Source organism: Dama dama, chromosome 10 (assembly GCF_033118175.1).
Source record: "Dama dama isolate Ldn47 chromosome 10, ASM3311817v1, whole genome shotgun sequence".
NCBI classification, from domain to species: domain Eukaryota; kingdom Metazoa; phylum Chordata; class Mammalia; order Artiodactyla; family Cervidae; genus Dama; species Dama dama.
This window is the reverse complement of record NC_083690.1, coordinates 10,146,317-10,163,489: the sequence shown is the minus strand read 5'-3', so window position 1 is coordinate 10,163,489 and position 17,173 is coordinate 10,146,317. Positions and strand designations below refer to the sequence as shown.

General features: G+C 44.6%; 1 protein-coding gene across 2 annotated transcripts in view; it reads left to right on the top strand.

Annotated features, from left to right (window-relative positions):
• The window catches only part of GRIN2A (glutamate ionotropic receptor NMDA type subunit 2A), a 430,691-nt gene that overhangs the window by 346,800 nt on the left and 66,718 nt on the right, over nt 1–17,173 (top strand). For both annotated transcript variants that reach the window (XM_061152805.1, XM_061152806.1), the window contains 2 exons: nt 2,649–2,774; nt 6,353–6,582. In XM_061152805.1, coding sequence (XP_061008788.1) covers nt 2,649–2,774; nt 6,353–6,582 — 356 coding nt within the window. The remainder of the gene's footprint in view (nt 1–2,648; nt 2,775–6,352; nt 6,583–17,173) is intronic.

The window sequence follows — 17,173 nt, the reverse complement described above, 5'->3', positions numbered from 1 at the left end:
TCTAGTATTCTTGCCAGATAATTCCATGGACAGAGGAGCCTGGCGGGCTACAGTCGTGGGGTCGCACAGAGTCAGACACGACTGAATGACTGAGCACCCACACACCTATGTAATGAAGGTCCCATAAAAATCCAAAGGGACAGCGACTAGGTTGGTGGGCATGTGAAAGTGTCAGAGAGCAGTGTGCCTGGGGAGGGCCCAGAAACTCCACACTCTCTCCCCACGCCTTGTCCTGTATATCTTTCCATCTGGCTGTTGATTCAACCCTTTAACATTCCTTGTAATTAATGGGTAAATATACTAAGTAAACTGGTTTCTTGAGTTCTGTGAGACACTCCAGCGAGTTATGTGAGACGACGTAGCGAATAGAGACGACATAGCGAGTAAACACCAACGTTTTAAACTAGTATTCCTTTTTCAGGACCCCGGACAGCAGCCCACCCCCCCGACTGTCAATTCTGGCTTTGACCATGGAACCAAGCCCCTATTCCATTTAATTTATTATGTATACACAGTGTGCAAGGGCTTCCCTGATGGCTCAATGGTAAAGAATCTTCCTGTAATACAGAAGACTCGGGTTCGATCTCTGGGTCGGGAAGATCCCCTGGGGGAGGACATGGCTACCCACTCCAGTATTCTTGCCTGGAAAATCCCATGGAGAGAGGAGCCTGGTGGGCTACAGCCCATGGGGTCACACAGAGTCAGGGACAACTAAGCAACTGAGCATCCACAGTGTGAAGCAATCACCAAATACTGTACATACATGCTCCTTTACTCCTTACAGTGATCCTCCTCTGGTAAGACACACTATGCCATTAGCACATCCAACTTGGAGAATTACTTTAACATCTCTGTTCTTGAATATTAAGTGATGTTTAACCTCCTAATTTTTCATTTATGTCTCCTCCTTTTTGAATAAAGCTCATTACCAAATTGCTATGATTTCAGGGACATGATGTTATTTGTACTCAAGTTAAGAATAAGATAAATTTCAGTTATACTCATTAATTTCTTTGAGCTCATTTTGTATATTTAAGTCAAGTAAGTTGTATTTGGTATTTGCATTATCAAACGGCATTACAAATTATCCCTTTAGGTTTTAAAATTATTCAATATAGTCAAGGCTTCAGACGTATTAACTTTTTATTATATATTATAAGCTCATTGGAATTTGTGATGACCTGTGTTAGGTAATCACAGACTTTAATAAAAAGGTGGCCTACTGTCAGCCTAGTTCTTTATTATTATTACTAGCTTCATCAGAAAAAAATTCAAAAATAATAAAATGTCTATTATTCCAGAGGTATTGCTGTGCTTTTTATATTTTATTCTTTGAAAATATTTGCTCATGATGAAAAAATTCTAAGTTCACTGGTGTCCAAGGGCAGTTTCTTCCCAACTGCAATCAGGTGGGGGCTATGTTCATTTAAAAAATGTTATTCTCAGTTGATTTTCCAGCAAATCTATGTCATACATGGATAAAATGACTCCATTCAGCTCAGTTTCATATCCTCTATCAGCTTTAATAAAAACGTTAATTTATTTTACATAATATCTCCTACCTTTCTAACGTGATCTGAGATTTAGAACCCTGTGTCTCGCCCCATCCTTCTGAGACACCCACACAAAAATGAATTGATGAAAACTATTTTTAGGGGAAATAACCATCCATCCATCTACTACCTCATTGCCTCTGTCTTTAAGCGATGCGTTCTCATTGAATTATCGAGTGACTGTAATAGCCTCAAATGACTTTTCAATTGCACTGAATCCCATTACCAACCTCAACAAGATTTTTGAATTGTAGAGATCTCATCTGTCTGAAGCAAAAGGTAAAAGGAAGAGAGGGAACAGCAGAGGGGGCAGACTATGACTTTCCAGTATTCTTGTCACTCCCATAACTTTATGACCTTTTCTTGCAGGTTATAATTCTCCTTTTACTTCTGGGATTCCCCTCACATCATCCCTCCAGCATGTTAAGATAAAAATGAAAATAAAACTCATGCTGGTTTTGCAGAAACTTTATGGTTGACTATTTGAGTCTAGTCTTGTTTCTCTTTAGCTTTGGTTCCCTGGATGATGCTATAATTACCTATGACCCTGTGGCCTCTTTGTTTGCATTTTAACTTTCTCCCTTGGTTTTATCATTCTATTTTGTTTTTATTATCCTTGACCTGGTTTGTAAAATGTCATAAGCTCTTCTCTATTTTTATCCTATTGTATGTAGTCTTATAAAATACCTCAAGTATTTTGTAGAGTAGAGAATGATTTAAATGTATGAATAAGCAATGACAAGGGCTTCCTAGGTGTCTCAGTGGTAAAGAATCTGCCTGCCGATGCAGGAGATGTAGGTTCAATCCCTGGGTCAGGAAGATCCCCTGGAGGAGAAAATGACAACCCATGCCAGCATTCTTGCCTGGAGAATCCCATGGATAGAGGAGCCTAGTGGGCTCCAGCCCATGGGGTCACCAAGAGTCAAACAGGACACAATGACAGCTTCTTTTGAAAGATAAAATTCATACCAAAGTGGGTTTCTCAGTGAATCTGAAAATGGACCTCTAGGCTTCCTGCTTGCCCAGGTTGTGACGAGGAGTAACCGATCACGTAACTGATCGTGTCTCCATACCTGTGCCCTCTTTTATCTGCAGAACCATTCAGCGCCTCTGTCTGGGTGATGATGTTTGTGATGCTGCTCATTGTCTCTGCCATAGCTGTCTTCGTCTTTGAATACTTCAGTCCTGTTGGATACAACAGAAACCTAGCCAAAGGGAAAGGTGAGGCTGCCTTCATATGCATGATTCAAAGTTGATGCCATTTAATTGACTTTCAGTCAATGGCCTTGCTATATCATCATATTAATGATGCTGGGTCATTGATTCTACATGCAATGTCATCCAGGTACAGGTTAGTCCCTTCAACTGAAAAGAAGGACAAGACTTAAAACATGAGACATTTTTAAGCTTGCTATAATGTGGAGTCAGTTGCTAGGTAAAAACTGCTGGTATTTGTTGAGAAAGCTTATTTGAAGCAGTTTTTTCTGGCAATTAGCTTTTAAAATGTGCATCAAAAGAAATGTTAAAACCACTATTGAGTTTCAACTTCAGTCTGTGCAAAGAAAACGGTTTTATAGAATCTGGGTTAAGAACATTCTCTAAGCTTCTGAATTGTGCTCGCATTCGTTTGATGATAAATATAATGATAAAATGGTGATTTTCCCCGGTTACATCTTCCTCTTGAAAATGTCTGAGTTTGGTGCATTAGTACTTGATAAAGTGGCAGTCAGTAAGCAGAAAATTGAATTGGGATGCTTTCATTGGCTATAACTTATTAAGAGGCTCGCACCTGAGCCTTATGCATAAACACATCACACAATTTTGGGTGAATTTTTCTCAATGCACAACACATTCTAAGTAAATGGTATCAGAAGGATGCCAAGACCAAATCTGTTTCCTAAAAAATGACTTTAGATTATGGAAGATAGCAGATCTTCAAGGTACAGTTATTTAAAAAACAAGGCACTTTGCCATATGTTCATTCCACTAGGAAGATTCAATGTTGAAAACAGCCAACAGGTCATGGGGATCTACTGGGAACTTAGTTTTATTGAAGTCCTCCCACTTCTTCTTAACCGTTGAAGAGTGGCAATTACCACATAAATCACCTCCCATCAACCAAACATAGTAAAAATGCCGTAAATAATCATGTTGTGTTTAAGTGGGAGAGTTGCCAGTCTTTCACTGAACAGGTAATATGATTAACCTAGTAAGAAGCTTTCCAACAGACTGGGTCCTGAGGCAGTTTTCTATGGGTGATCATATTGCAGGAGATTAGATGTTTACATTTGCAAAATCAGGGTTTGTGTTGTATGTGAATTCATGTGTTTATTTGATGATTATTTATTGAGTTCCAGGTACTGGAGCAGGAGGGTAATGTGATAAATTGGACAGAGAGTTCCTGACCCTTGGGGAACTGATAATTTAGTTGTGGAGATAATATGTCAACTGCATACATGAATAATCACAGATCGTAGTAAATTTCAAGAGGAAGGGGGAAAAAACGATGGGATATGAGCACGTCTTAAATGTGATGGTCAAGAAGGGCAGAGCTTCAGGAAGAGATGATGCTTGAGTTGAGACCTGAAGGATGAGAAGGATTCCAGACTATGAAAAACTGAGGGAAAAGCCTTCCATGCAGGCTTTACAAAGTCTTGTATCTTAGCAGATACAAAGTCTTTGGCACAGGATCAATCTTGACCTGCCCAAGAATCAGAAAAGACCTAAGTGAGGTAGCCAGTGGTCTAAGACGAAGTCAGTGGTAAGCATTTCAGACTTTCTTCAAAATACAATGGCAGGTAAAAGGCAGAATACATACCTATACAGTGCAGAAAGGTCACTTTCTATCTATCAAAGTCATTATATCAATATAAGCTACCCAGTTCATGGGGTCGCAGAGTCGGACACAGCTGAGCAACTGAAGAATGACAGTCTGTGGAGATGATGCGGAAAGAGGGAGACTAGTTAAGGAAGCTGCTGAAGGTTTCCAAGAGAAAGAATTACAGTGGTTTGGGCTTGGATGGAGATGATGGAGGTGGAGGTGAACGGATACATTTGAAATGTATTTTGGAAGATATTAATAAAAAACTACCCAAAGGCCATCATGTACAATACATTCTCCTTTGGCCAAAGCACACGTTGTTGTGACGGAAGGAATCTAGCGTGCAAGTTCCCCAGCCCTTCCCTCACCTGGAGGCTTTTTGTTTTCTGCTCATCCACATGTAGAAACTCTCCGGAAATGACAGCTACTTATTTCCTTACACAAAATAGCATTCTGTTACATTTCAGTCCTTTGAGGGGGGAATTATATGATTCAGGAACAGTCTACTCAATCAGGAATTCCTAAATGTCTTGGACTGCTACCCTGCAACTGCCCATTTCTGATTCCCAAGTAGATGTCACTTCTGATCAACAGGCAACCCTAATAAAATTAAGTAGTTCATGGAGTTGACTGGATCGACTCTAATTATTTTTTGCAAAGAGTTCTCAGCCTCTTGGGTATAAGCCCAGAAGCTCATAAAATGAGGCAAAGAGAAAGCAGAGAGCTTGAGGTTGAGGATAAAAGAATTAGTTGCCTTCTCTTTAATGTGTAGTATATGGATATTGTAAGTATTGCTATAGCCTGAGTTTGCCCTCCATGTACAGAAAGCCTGCTTCCTAGTTAGGCTCTCTGCCCAGAACTTCATAACTTCCATCAATCTGGATTCACTTCTGCCTCTTTAATTTATTGCCCACTCCACGTGCATCGCCAACTGAAGTCTAAGTAGATCATTTTTTCATATCTTCATTTACTTAAATGACATAAAAATTAACCTTCTGTTAAAGGAAGACTCTTTTCCCCAAGAAATGAGGGCATAAATTGATTTTTTTTCTCCCTTGCACAAAAACAGCTTGAAAGCTCTAATATGTGTGTTTTACAGCCTGCATATTCTCCTCCCCAATAAATTCTGGCATATTGTTCTGCCTCTTTAGTTAAGTCTGTTGCAAGGAACACTTAGGAATCTTAAGAATACGCAGAGGGAGAAGAAGTGCTGTGATATCAGAGTTCATTTTCAATGACCCTGCAACCAAATGTCTCCCATCTGTGAAGTGTTAGGAGAATTAAGCGCTATTGTTCTGTTCCTTAATGTCTCCATTTGGAGAGCGTTTTAGTTTGGTTTAATGTCTACATTGTGCCCATCTTACATCTGAGTTTGAACAGGAGCCATTGCTAGGGACAATCAGATTAGAATATCAAACATCAGTCCCTCCAAATTGCATGGTTCTTATACGATATCACAACCTATGCATACCGAATCAGCCCATACGCACATGTTTTTTTGTAAGACCGTCCGTGTATCCCCCAAAAGGAAATCAAATCCACATTTAAAACAGGTCATAACACTACTTCTAATTCAAGCCTGCATTGTCATAACCATTTTCTCTTCCTCCCTCCCTCCCTTCATTCTTTCCTCCTTCCTTCGTAAATTTCTCTTTCTTCCCTTCCTCCTTCCTTCCTTTCTTTCTTGCTTCTTCCCTTCCTTCTTCTATCCCTCCTCTGCCTCCCTCCCTCCCTCTCTCTCTGTCTTCCTTTCTTTCCTTTTCTTTTAAGAAACGTGGCAAAAAGTCAGCAATATAAAAATGTGGGAAGAACGCTAATTTTTAGAGAAAAAATAACTCATGGTTGTGGCCCCGGGACAGTGGTGAGATACACTGTCTTCTGACAGCCTTCAGGGTTGCTGGGGCCAGTGCACAGTGTCAAATGCTCACAAGTGTGTGTTTTGAGGACGCACTGAGAATGTCCTTCCTGTCATTTGCAGCACCCCATGGGCCTTCTTTTACGATTGGAAAAGCTATCTGGCTCCTCTGGGGCCTGGTGTTCAACAACTCCGTGCCTGTGCAGAACCCTAAAGGGACCACCAGCAAGATCATGGTATCCGTGTGGGCCTTCTTCGCCGTCATCTTCCTGGCCAGCTACACGGCCAACCTGGCCGCTTTCATGATCCAGGAGGAGTTTGTGGACCAAGTGACCGGCCTCAGTGACAAAAAGGTGAGGTCACTTTGCTTTCATCTCTGCCTGAGGAGTTAATCTCAAGTGTTCCCCACTCAGAGGATGTTTGCCAGTGAGTTTTCCAAGAGCTGACTGAGGGCAGGAGAGGGGGGCCACTAGGGATGAGATGGTTGGATGGCATCACCAACTCAATGGACCTGAGTTTGAGGAAACTCCGGGAGACGGTGAATGACAGGGAAGCCTGGCATGCTGCAGTCCATGGGGTTGCAGAGTCGGACACGACTGAGCGACCGAACAACAGAGGAAGTAAATCAGGCTCCCACCACCCAAATCATCAACTCTAAAGCACAGATCTAGAGGGATTTTCTTTTCCTCTTAACTCCATTGGGCGTATTTTGAAAGGTTTCAGGAACAGAAGCTTAAGCTTAGCTCTCCTAAGTCTTAAAAAAAGTCCAAATCTAAGTTGGGAACATAGTCTCCTCCAGTAGTCATCCCTCATACTTACATGATTGTGTTGATGATGCTTTCTGAGCTCTGACTCAAGTCACAGTTTAGGGCAGAGGCTTCCCTGGTGGCCCAGACAGTAAAGTGTCTGCCTGCAATGTGGGAGACCTGGATTCGATCCCTGAATCGGGAAGATCCCCTGAAGAAGGAAATGGCAACCCACTCCAGTACTCTTTCCTGGAAAATTCCATGTATAGAGAAGCCTGGTAGACTACAGTCTGTGGGGTCGCAAAGAGTCAGACACGACTGAGCGACTTCACTCATCTTGTCATGGAGAGGACGATGGTGAGGAAGATCCGTTAACCTTGGACCAGGAGAATCCTGGGTGAAGCTCTCGGCTATAGGTTCCTCCCAATTCTATGACTTTGTATGAGTTTCTCATGCTCCTTGCCTTGGATTCTTCATCTCTGACTTGAAAACAAAAATCCTCTCTAAGCCCTGCAAACGTGCTCAGTCGTGTCCAACTCTTTGTGACCTCACAGACTGTAGCCCACCAGGCTCCTCTGTCCATGGGATTCTCCAGGCAAGAATTCTGGAGTGGATAGCCATTTACTCCTCCAGGGGATCTTCCTGGCACAGGGATCAAACCCAAGTCTCCGGCACTGGCAGGCGGATTCTTTACTGCTGAGCAACCAGCGAAGCCCTTCTCTGAGTCCTGCCCAGATACAAAACAGACAGCTCCCTTACACCACGTAACCAGTCAGCCCATCACCAGCACTCCTGACTCACCTGAAATTTCTTCAAGGGATGCAAAAGGAATACAGGACCGGTTTGTCACTTCCCACTGGTTCCGTTTACTCAGAGACACCTCCAGGCCTGCCTCGTGTGTCTATGCGTCCCACCACCAGGGAGACAGGGATGTTAACACCTGCTCTCTCCATCCCCCAGTGCCATGTAACGGGGGTTGTGGGGTGTGAGTAGCTACTCAGAAATGCACGGGGCGGAAGAAAGGAGGTAAGCTGGGTACGTCCTTCTATTGGAATTTTTGTCTCAGGAAGCAGACCCTGACTTGCTAAGCTCAGCAGTGTGGGGACTTGCTGCGCTGCAAAGATTTTCTGTCTTGTGTGCGAGTATAATTTGTCTCTTTATAAAATCTCACTATCATGTCTTGTTGGCGTAAGGCTACATATATCCTTTCGGCATTCATCAGCAGACCGCTGAATAGAAAATCAGCCCATGAAAAGCCTTTAACAGCTTATCTGTGACTTACAGGGTGGTTGAACGAAGTGCAGAGAAGCCTGTCATCACAGAGATGGTGGGGGGCAGTGGGTGCTGGGGTGAGTCACCTTCACAGAGGCACCATCACCCTCGGGAGTCGTTGGCCTCTGATGGCTCCCCGTCAGAAATGTCACTTGAGTGAATGCCACTGTCCTCATTGTGCTGACAATGCTCTGCGCTAGCTGGCCCATCCCCGGGTGTCCCCTCCGTCTCGCTCGCAGAGGCCCCCTCTCTGTCCCTTAGGCATCCAAGTGTGTTTCCACCACAGCACCCTTGCACTTGTCAGGTCCTCTGCCTGGAATGTTCTTCCCCTTTTATTATCATGGCTGGCTCCTCCTGGACATCCAGGTTTTAGGGGAACTACCACCTCTTGGGAGAATCTTGCTGGTCACCGTGGTCAACTTGGCAGCCTGGGCTTGTGCTCCTGTGAAACTTAAATGCCAGTAGGAATAAATAAACAGCACCTGAGTAAATGTAATGGACAAGGATATTCCAGGCAGGAGTAAGTGCTGTAAAGGAGAGGGTACTGATGAGGTTAAAATAGATGGGGGAAGGGGGTGGCAGGGTTCTCTGACACTTGGCGGATGCTCAGCGCACACTTGCTGACTGAGTGAGAAGGGCAGGGTGTGTTGGGCACTGCGGGCACCCACCCGGGGCTCCTTGGACCCCACGCCTGGCTCTGTGTGCCCACCCTCACCTTTGCTGATGAAGGCTCGGGGACCTTCAGAGGGTGATTATCTTGCAGCAGCAAAATGGTGGATGCCTGGATATTACTGCTGTTGTTCAGTCGCTAAGTCATATCCGACTCTTTGTGACCCCATGGACTGCAGCACACCAGGGTTCCCTGTCCTTCATCATATCTTGGAGTTGGCTCAAACTCATGTCCATCGAATCTGTGATACCATCCAACCATCTCTTCCTCTATCGCCCCCTTCTCCTCCTGCCCTCAATCTTTCCCAGCATCAGGGTCTTTTCCAGTGAGTTGGCTTTTCAGATCTGGTGGCCAAAGTATCAGAGCTTTAACGTTAGCATCAGTCCTTCAAATAAACATTCAGGACTGATTTCCTTTAGAATTGACTGGTTTGATCTCCTTGCATTCTAAGAGACTCTGAAGAGTCTTCTCCAGCACCACCGTTAGAAAGCATCGACCATCCTGTAACCATGACTAGCCAGGGTGAGAATATGAAAGCCTGTTCTGCTGCTTCTGGGCAAACTCCGAGGTGCAGTTTACTCTCGAGCTCCCAGTGGGTTCAGGCTGATGTTAAGACTTTGCCCGTAGTCACACCCTTGCCTGGCTCCCTCCCCTTCCCCTATTTCCTTTCTGATTTCTCCTAGAGCCCTTGCTTCATAAGTCATGTCCACTCAATTCCTTGGCTCACCTTAAGTGTATGGCTCATCTAAAGTGTATCTGGGGGGCAGCAGAGAAAGCCATCTGCTTGGAGTCAAGAAAGTTAGGTTTCCTGCCCTCTCTGCCATGTACCAGCTGCGCGATGCCCTTATTGTTCTGTAACCTTGCTGTGCCTCCTAGCTCCTCTCTGAACATTTGGGCGTCATAGTTGCTGTGAGGATAAAAGGAAGCTGCCAATGAGAATGTTCCCCATAGCCAATGAAATCCTCTACAGATCCAATTACATCATATATGGGAACAAATGTATAGTTCCTAGAATAAGTGACCAGAGGAACATTGGAAGCAGTGGGAAACCATGTTCTGGATGAGAAGATTTTTCAAGAAAGTATTAATAATCGGTAGGGACTTCTTTGGACTTCCCTGGCGACTCAGTAGTGGAGCTGAAGGAGACGTGGTTTTGATCCCTGGGTCAGGAAGATCCCCTGGAGAAGGGAATGGCAACCTGCTCCAGTATTCTTGCCTGGAGAATCCCATGGACAGAGGAGCGTGGTGGGCTACAGTCCATGGGGTTGCAAAGAGTCGGACATGCAAGGACTTCTTGGTGGTCTAGTGGCTAAGACTCTGTGGTCCCAGTGCAGGGGGCCCGGGCTCAATCCCTGGTCAGGGAACTGGATCCCACAGGCCACAACTAAGACCTGGCACAGAAAAGTAAATTAAATCAACACTTTTTTAAAAAAGAAAGTAGTTGGCAGTATATTTTACTTTTTGATGCTATTTTCAACAGCAAGGAGGAAAAAAAAAATCCCTTGCTACCTAGTTTTAGGTCTAATAACATGACTGCTTGTGGGAAAACTAATTAGAACCACTAATAATTCAACTGACCTTCTCTGACTTGGAAATACCTAGTAACAGATACTGTATCCTCATGAGACACGGCTCAGCTTCCATGCTCAGAGCGTTAGCAGCAAGCAGATAGCTCTTTTAATTAAATGTTTGATACAATTAAATAAACAGCAAAATTCCTGGAGTAAATAAGCTAAGTGCTCTCAGAAGATTAATGGCAAATACACCAAGAAAGTCTGCAAAATAAAAATCTATATTGAATCAATTTATTTTAATACTGTATGCAAGTGTGTTTATTTTTTGTTTGTTTTAGTCATGAGTATCTATGCAACAAGTCAGGTTTATAATACTGTTCGGCCATCTGCAGTGTTAGTACTTGCAGTAGGAGCCCGTGGTGTGCTCGGATGACCTTGGGGTTACATTATACAGAGGGGAATTCATTCCCCTCAAAATTATTAAAGAAGTTGGAATGTTGGTGGCGACCCTTTTCAAAATGTTGGGTGTTACCATGGTTGCTGAAATCTGTCTCTGGGAGACAGATTGCTGTAGTGGAGAAAGCAACACCATAGGGGTCAAATGAATCTAGGTTCAAATCCTGACTTACCATATAATAGTTGTATGGCCTTCGGAGTGTCCCATCTCCCCATGGCCTAATTTCCTGATAGAGGGGTTTAGTACCGGTCTGGTACGGTTGATATGAGGATTAGGGATAATCCTCACACCGTGCCTGGCACATGGTAGGTAATCCTATTATAAATGTTATTTCTTCCCTCACCTCCCCGCTCCTCCAGCCCCTCTCTGCTGCCTCTCCCCACTCCGTCGTCTCATCCCCCTCCTCCCCCTCCTCTTGACCATCACCATTGCCTGATTCAAACCACCCCTCGCTTCTGGGGTCTGGAATGTAATTGCACCGAGTTGCCTTTGTGACAGCCATGGAGGGAGTTCGGGGACTGGACCTTGTAAATGAGCCCATGAACGTGTTCTCATGGAATCACTCTGGCTGAGCCTGGTTCACCACCCTCATTGGTTGAATGGAGGCCTCTGAGCCTCTCCTCCCTCTTAAGGGCTCAGATAGTTTGATGCTACATCCGGAAGCATGTGACTTCCCAGGTGGCTCAGTGGTAAAGAATCCCCCTTCCAGTGCAGGAGACAGAGAGACACGGGTTCACTCCCTGGGTTGGGAAGAGCCTCTGGAATAGGAAATAGCAACCCACTCCAGCATTCTTGCCTGGGAAATCCATTGGACAGAGGAACCTGGCAGGCTACAGTCCATAGGATCGCAAAGAGTCAGACATGACTGAAGCAACTTAGCATGAACACCTGGTCTTATTGATGGGGAGACCTCTGCAGCACCCCTTCCTGGGCTGGAGCCCACATTTGTTTCTTCTGCACTTGGAACTCTCTGGAAGAAAGTTACCTTGGAAATCCATTCCTGTAAGAAACACATACAGAGTACATCATGGGAAAAGCAGGGCTAGATGAAGCACAAGCTGGAATCAAGGTTGCCAGGAGAAATATCAACAACCTCAGATGCACAGATGACACCACCCTTATGGCAGAAAAAGAAGAACTAAAGATTCTCTTGATGAAAGTGAAAGAGGAGAGTGAAAAAACTGGCTTAAAACTCAATATTCAAAAAACTAAGATCATGGCATCCAATCTCATCACTTCATGGCAAATAGACGGGGAAACAATGGAAACAGTGGCAGATTTTATTTTTGGGGGCTCCAAAATCACTTCGGATGGTGAATTCAGCCATGAAATTAAAAGACACTTTCTCCTTGGAAGAAAAGTAATGACCAACCTACACAGCATATTAAAAATCAGAGACATTACTTTTCTGACAGAGGTCCATCTAGTCAAAGTTATGGTTTTTCCAATAGTCATGTATGGATGTGAGACTTGGACTATGATGAAAACTGAGCACCAAAGAATTGATGCTTTTGAACTGTGGTGTTGGAGAAGACTCTTGAGAGTCCCTTGGACTGCAAGGAGATCAAACCAGTCCATCCTAAAGGAAATCAGTCCTGAATATTCATTGGAAGGACTGATGCTGAAGCTGGAACTCCAAAACTTTGGCCACCTGATGCAAAGAACTGACTTATTGGAAAAGACCCTAATGCTGGGGAAGGTTGAAGGCGGGAGGAGAAGGGGACAACAGAGGACGAGATGGTTGGATGGCATTGCCAACTCGATGGACGTGAGTTTGAGCAAGCTCCAGGAGTTGGTGGAGTTGGTCGCAAAGTGTTGGACACAAATGAGGGACAGAACTGAACTGAAGAAACACAGAGTGTGCCCTTAACACTAGGCTCTGGGCTTCCTGCAAGAGTCATTCTTGCCCCTAGCTAGTTTTCACACTGTAGGTCAGGACACTTTAGGGAGTCATGACATTAATTTACAGATTGTGGTCATTAAAAAGGTAGTTCACCATGGCTGACATTAGAGGATAATCCCAGGTAGAAAGCGTACTGTGATGTGGTACTTGTGTGTGTGTGTGCGGGGCAGAGATGGAAGATGTATCATGAGTCATGCTTTCAAGTTTGACATCCTTTAGTTGAGCAGGAAAAGGTTCCTTCATCTGGGTGCCAGGCTGAGTTTAGAGTGGGTGATGGTACAGTCAAGGCCAGAGGAGTGTAGAAATTCATCCTGGAGGTGGACTCCCTCTCTCTATTGTTCTGCAAACCAAAGGCTAAGAAGGAAAGGATCTCAAAGAGCTGCATGCCTCCTCAGCTGCAGATGGTGAGTGAAGGGGAAGGCAGTTAGGCAAACAGGCTATTGACATCTCAGGAGGTTGGGAGCGGCTGCTACAATGCCTAGATTTATGAGCAGAGCCACTGCCTCTGTGCCCCCGAGCAGACAGCTGCCATGCCAGCACGCTGGGCTAGTGCCTCCACCTCCGAGGTGATGGGTTGTGACACTGCTTGCTTGAGTGAGTGCAAAGAGCATTCTGTCGTTTGCACACACACTCACACACACTCCCAACACAAGGCTCCCAGCAGGAGGATCTCATTTGGACAATGTATGGCCACTTCCCCCCCTCCCCAATCCAGTTACGGCTGCTTACTAGGCAGCAGCATGCCTAATTTAAGGGGGACGATCTGCAGCTGGAAATTTTAATTAACAGTGAAATGAAGTGTGAGTCTGGAGAAAGGAATAGTGGTTTCCACGAGCCTCACCCTGGGGTAAACTTGGACGCGTCCTTGGGCAACTCTCAGTTGCATGGAAGATGTGCTGACCTGGGCCTCTGAGAGACCTCTGGAGCCCAGCCATGGTGCTGCCAGAGGTTTATTGGCTGTCCTTGCATCTGGGTTTCAAGTTCCTCACCTCTAAAAGAGGAAAGATCACTGGTGAGGGTCCGGGAGGAATGATAAAATTCAGACCTGAGGCTGCTTACAAGGAGTGTAATCTTAAGAACACTTTGGCCACCTGATGGAAGAGCCAACTCATTGGAAAAGACCCTGATGCTGGGAAAGATTGGGGGCAGGAGGAGAAGGGGACAACAGAGGATGAGATGGTTGGATGGCATCACCGACTCAATGGACATGAGTTTGAGCAAACTCTGAGAGATGGTGAAGGACAGGGAAGCCTGGCGTGCTGCCGTCCACGGGTCACAAAGAGTCGGACACGACTGAGTGACTGAACAGCAGCAACAATCTCTCTGAGCCTTGGTTTCCTCATCTGTGAAACGAAGCCTCGAAGATTAGTTACCTGGCAGAGTTGTTTCAGGGCTTCCCTGGTGGGTCAGATGGTAAAGAATCTGCCTGCCAACGCAGGAGACCTGAGTTCAATTCCTGGGTCAAGAAGATCCCCTGGAGAAGGGAATGGCAACCCACTCCAGTATTCTTGCCTGGAGAATTCCATGGACAGAGGAGCCTGGCGGGCTACAGTCCATGTGGTCTCAAAGAGTCAGACCCAACTGGGTGAGTAACATACACACAGAGTTGTTGTATTAAATGAGCCAATATTTGTTATGTTCTTGGCACATTGCTGGCCCCAACCAAGTCCCCCAAAAGTGTTTAGTCATATTATCATCACTTTCTGGTTCCAGAATTCCATATTTCATAGAAAAATAAGGTCCAGTTTACATTTTTTTTTATTTTTGCCCAGGTTGTTGGTAGAAATGAAAAGAGTTTTATTTTCTTTTATTTAAATTTTTTAAAATTTATTTTTAATTGGAAGATAATTGCTTTATGATGTTGTGTTGATTTCTGCCTTGCAACAGACACATCAGCTGTAATTGTATGTATAGCCTCCCTCCCGCCCCCTCACCCCACCCCTCTCTGTCATCACAGAGCCCCAGGCTGGCGCCCTGTGCTATATAGCAGCTTCCCACTAGCCATGAACAGTTTTGTTTTGTGCTTCTTCTGTTCCAGACACTCTTCTCATTACTTGACAAACATTGTAATTTTAGGTCTTCCCATTGACCCCAAGAGGGAAGTACTGGTGAGTTTCCTACTCTGCAGACAGGAAATAAGTGGAGGCAGCGGGAAGGAAAGTGACTTCTCTAAGACCCCACAGTCTGCAAGGGATGAACCTGATTTTGGAACCTGTGAAGCTGAGCTCACACTTGTAACCATCGCCTTGTGCTGTCTCTAGATTTTAACTGTATTTCCAGGATTTCGACCCAGTTCTCTGGATGCCTAATCTGATTAGATTACCCCCAAACACTGAAGGTGTGAGCAGATGTCAGAGAGGAAGAAAACCTTTCTCTCTCCTTCTGGATTCTTCTGCCTGGTCTTAGAATTAAATTGACCTGAGACAGACCAACAGGAGAAAACCTCATTTAATTTTGTATGTACAGGAACCCCCTCCCACCCCCCACCACCTTACACAAGAGGGTCAGAGACAGAAAGATAAAATCAGGAAGAAGTGCCGTCCCAAGCTAAGGAGTAGAGTAGGAGCCGGCAGCTGCAGAGGGAGATGGGTGAGTCACAGGAAGATGAGAAGAACAGATGTTCAGTAATTAAATGTTTGCCTGTCATAGGTCATAAAATCTTATTTCTAATAATCACTCTTCTTATGGGCAAGGCCCCCAATTTAAATTCTTTAAGGGAAGGGGGAAAAGTTTCTCTTGAGCCCATGGGATCTCGAATGCCTTCAGCTCAAAATAATTCATATGCCAAATTGGCGTATCTGGGGGAGGGATAAATTAGGAGTTTGGGACTAGCAGATACAAACTACTGTATGTAAAATAGATGAACAACAAGTCCTACTGTATAGCACAGGGAACTATGTTCAATATCCTATAATAAACTATAATGGAAAAGAATATGAAAAAATATGTATATATAACTGAATCACTTTGCTGTAGACCAGAAACTTACACAATATTTTAAGTCAACTCCACTTCAATAAAAAAAAAAATTTTTTTTAAAGAATGGAAACATTCGGGACCAGACAGCTTCACTGGTAAATTTTACCAGTTTAAAGAATCGACACCAATCCTTCTCAAACTGTTCAGAAAAATAGAGAGTAAGGGAACACTTCCTAACTTATTCTATGAAGCCAGTATTTTTCCTTGACACTAAAGTAAACAAAGATATCACAAGGAAAAAAGGTGATGGGCAATATTTTTTTTTAATTGGACTGTAGTTGCTTTGGGTCTTCCCAGGTGGCTCAGTGGTAAAGAACCTGCCTGGAGGAGGTTAAATGCAGGAGATTCGAGAAGTAGGTTTGATCCCTGGGTTGGGAAGATCCCCTGGAGGAGGAAATGGCACCCCACTCCAGTATTCTTGCCTGGGACATTCCATGGGCAGAGGAGCCTGGCGGGCTGCAGTCCATGGGGTCACAGACAGGACTGAGCGACTGGGCACAAGCCCACAGCTACTTTGCAAGGTTGTGTTAGCTCCTCCCGCACCGCAGAGTGACCCCCCTCCTCCCTGGGTTTCCTTCCCATTTAGGTCCCCACAGAGCATTGAGCAGAGGTCCCAGTGCTCCATAGTAGGTTCTCGATAGTCATCTGTTTCATACATAGTGCTATATATTTGTCAATCCCAATCTCCCGATCCATCCCACCTTCCCCATCCTCCCTTGGTGTCCATACATTTGTTCTCTGCACCTTTTTAAAATATTGATGCAAAAATCCTCACCAAGATACTAGCAAACCAAATCAAGCAGGAGCATATGAAAGGAATAAGATGTCATGACCAAATGAAATTTATCCAAAGAATGTGTGGATGAGAAAACATATGAAAATAAGTTGATGTAATACACAGCATAAATAGAGTGAAAAAAATAACCACATGATCAAAGTGGGACATCTTGAGGAGGACTGTTCTGAACAGACAATCTCAGCCAATCAGGGAAGATGAGGGGAGCATGGACAGTGAGCCATCACAGAGGCTTAGGAGCCATACTGGACGTGGGAATGCCCGGGAAGCTAATGGTTAGTATGGACACCAGCTCAAGAAACCTTCACGGAGCCTGCCATTGTGCCTGGGATGGGTTGTTGTTTTAGTTGCTAACTTGTGCCTGACTCTTTTGTGACACCATGGACTGTGGCCTCCAGCATCATCTGTCCATGGGATTTCCCAGGCAAGAATACTGGAATGGGTTGCCATTTCCTCCTCCAGGGGATTTTTCCCACCCCGGGGGATCGAATCTGTGTCTCCGCCATTGATAGGCGGATTCTTTACCACTGAGCCATCAGAGAAGGCCCTGGGATGTGTTAGGCCCTCGATAAGTACTGCGTGCCTGCATGCATGAATAGATGAATGA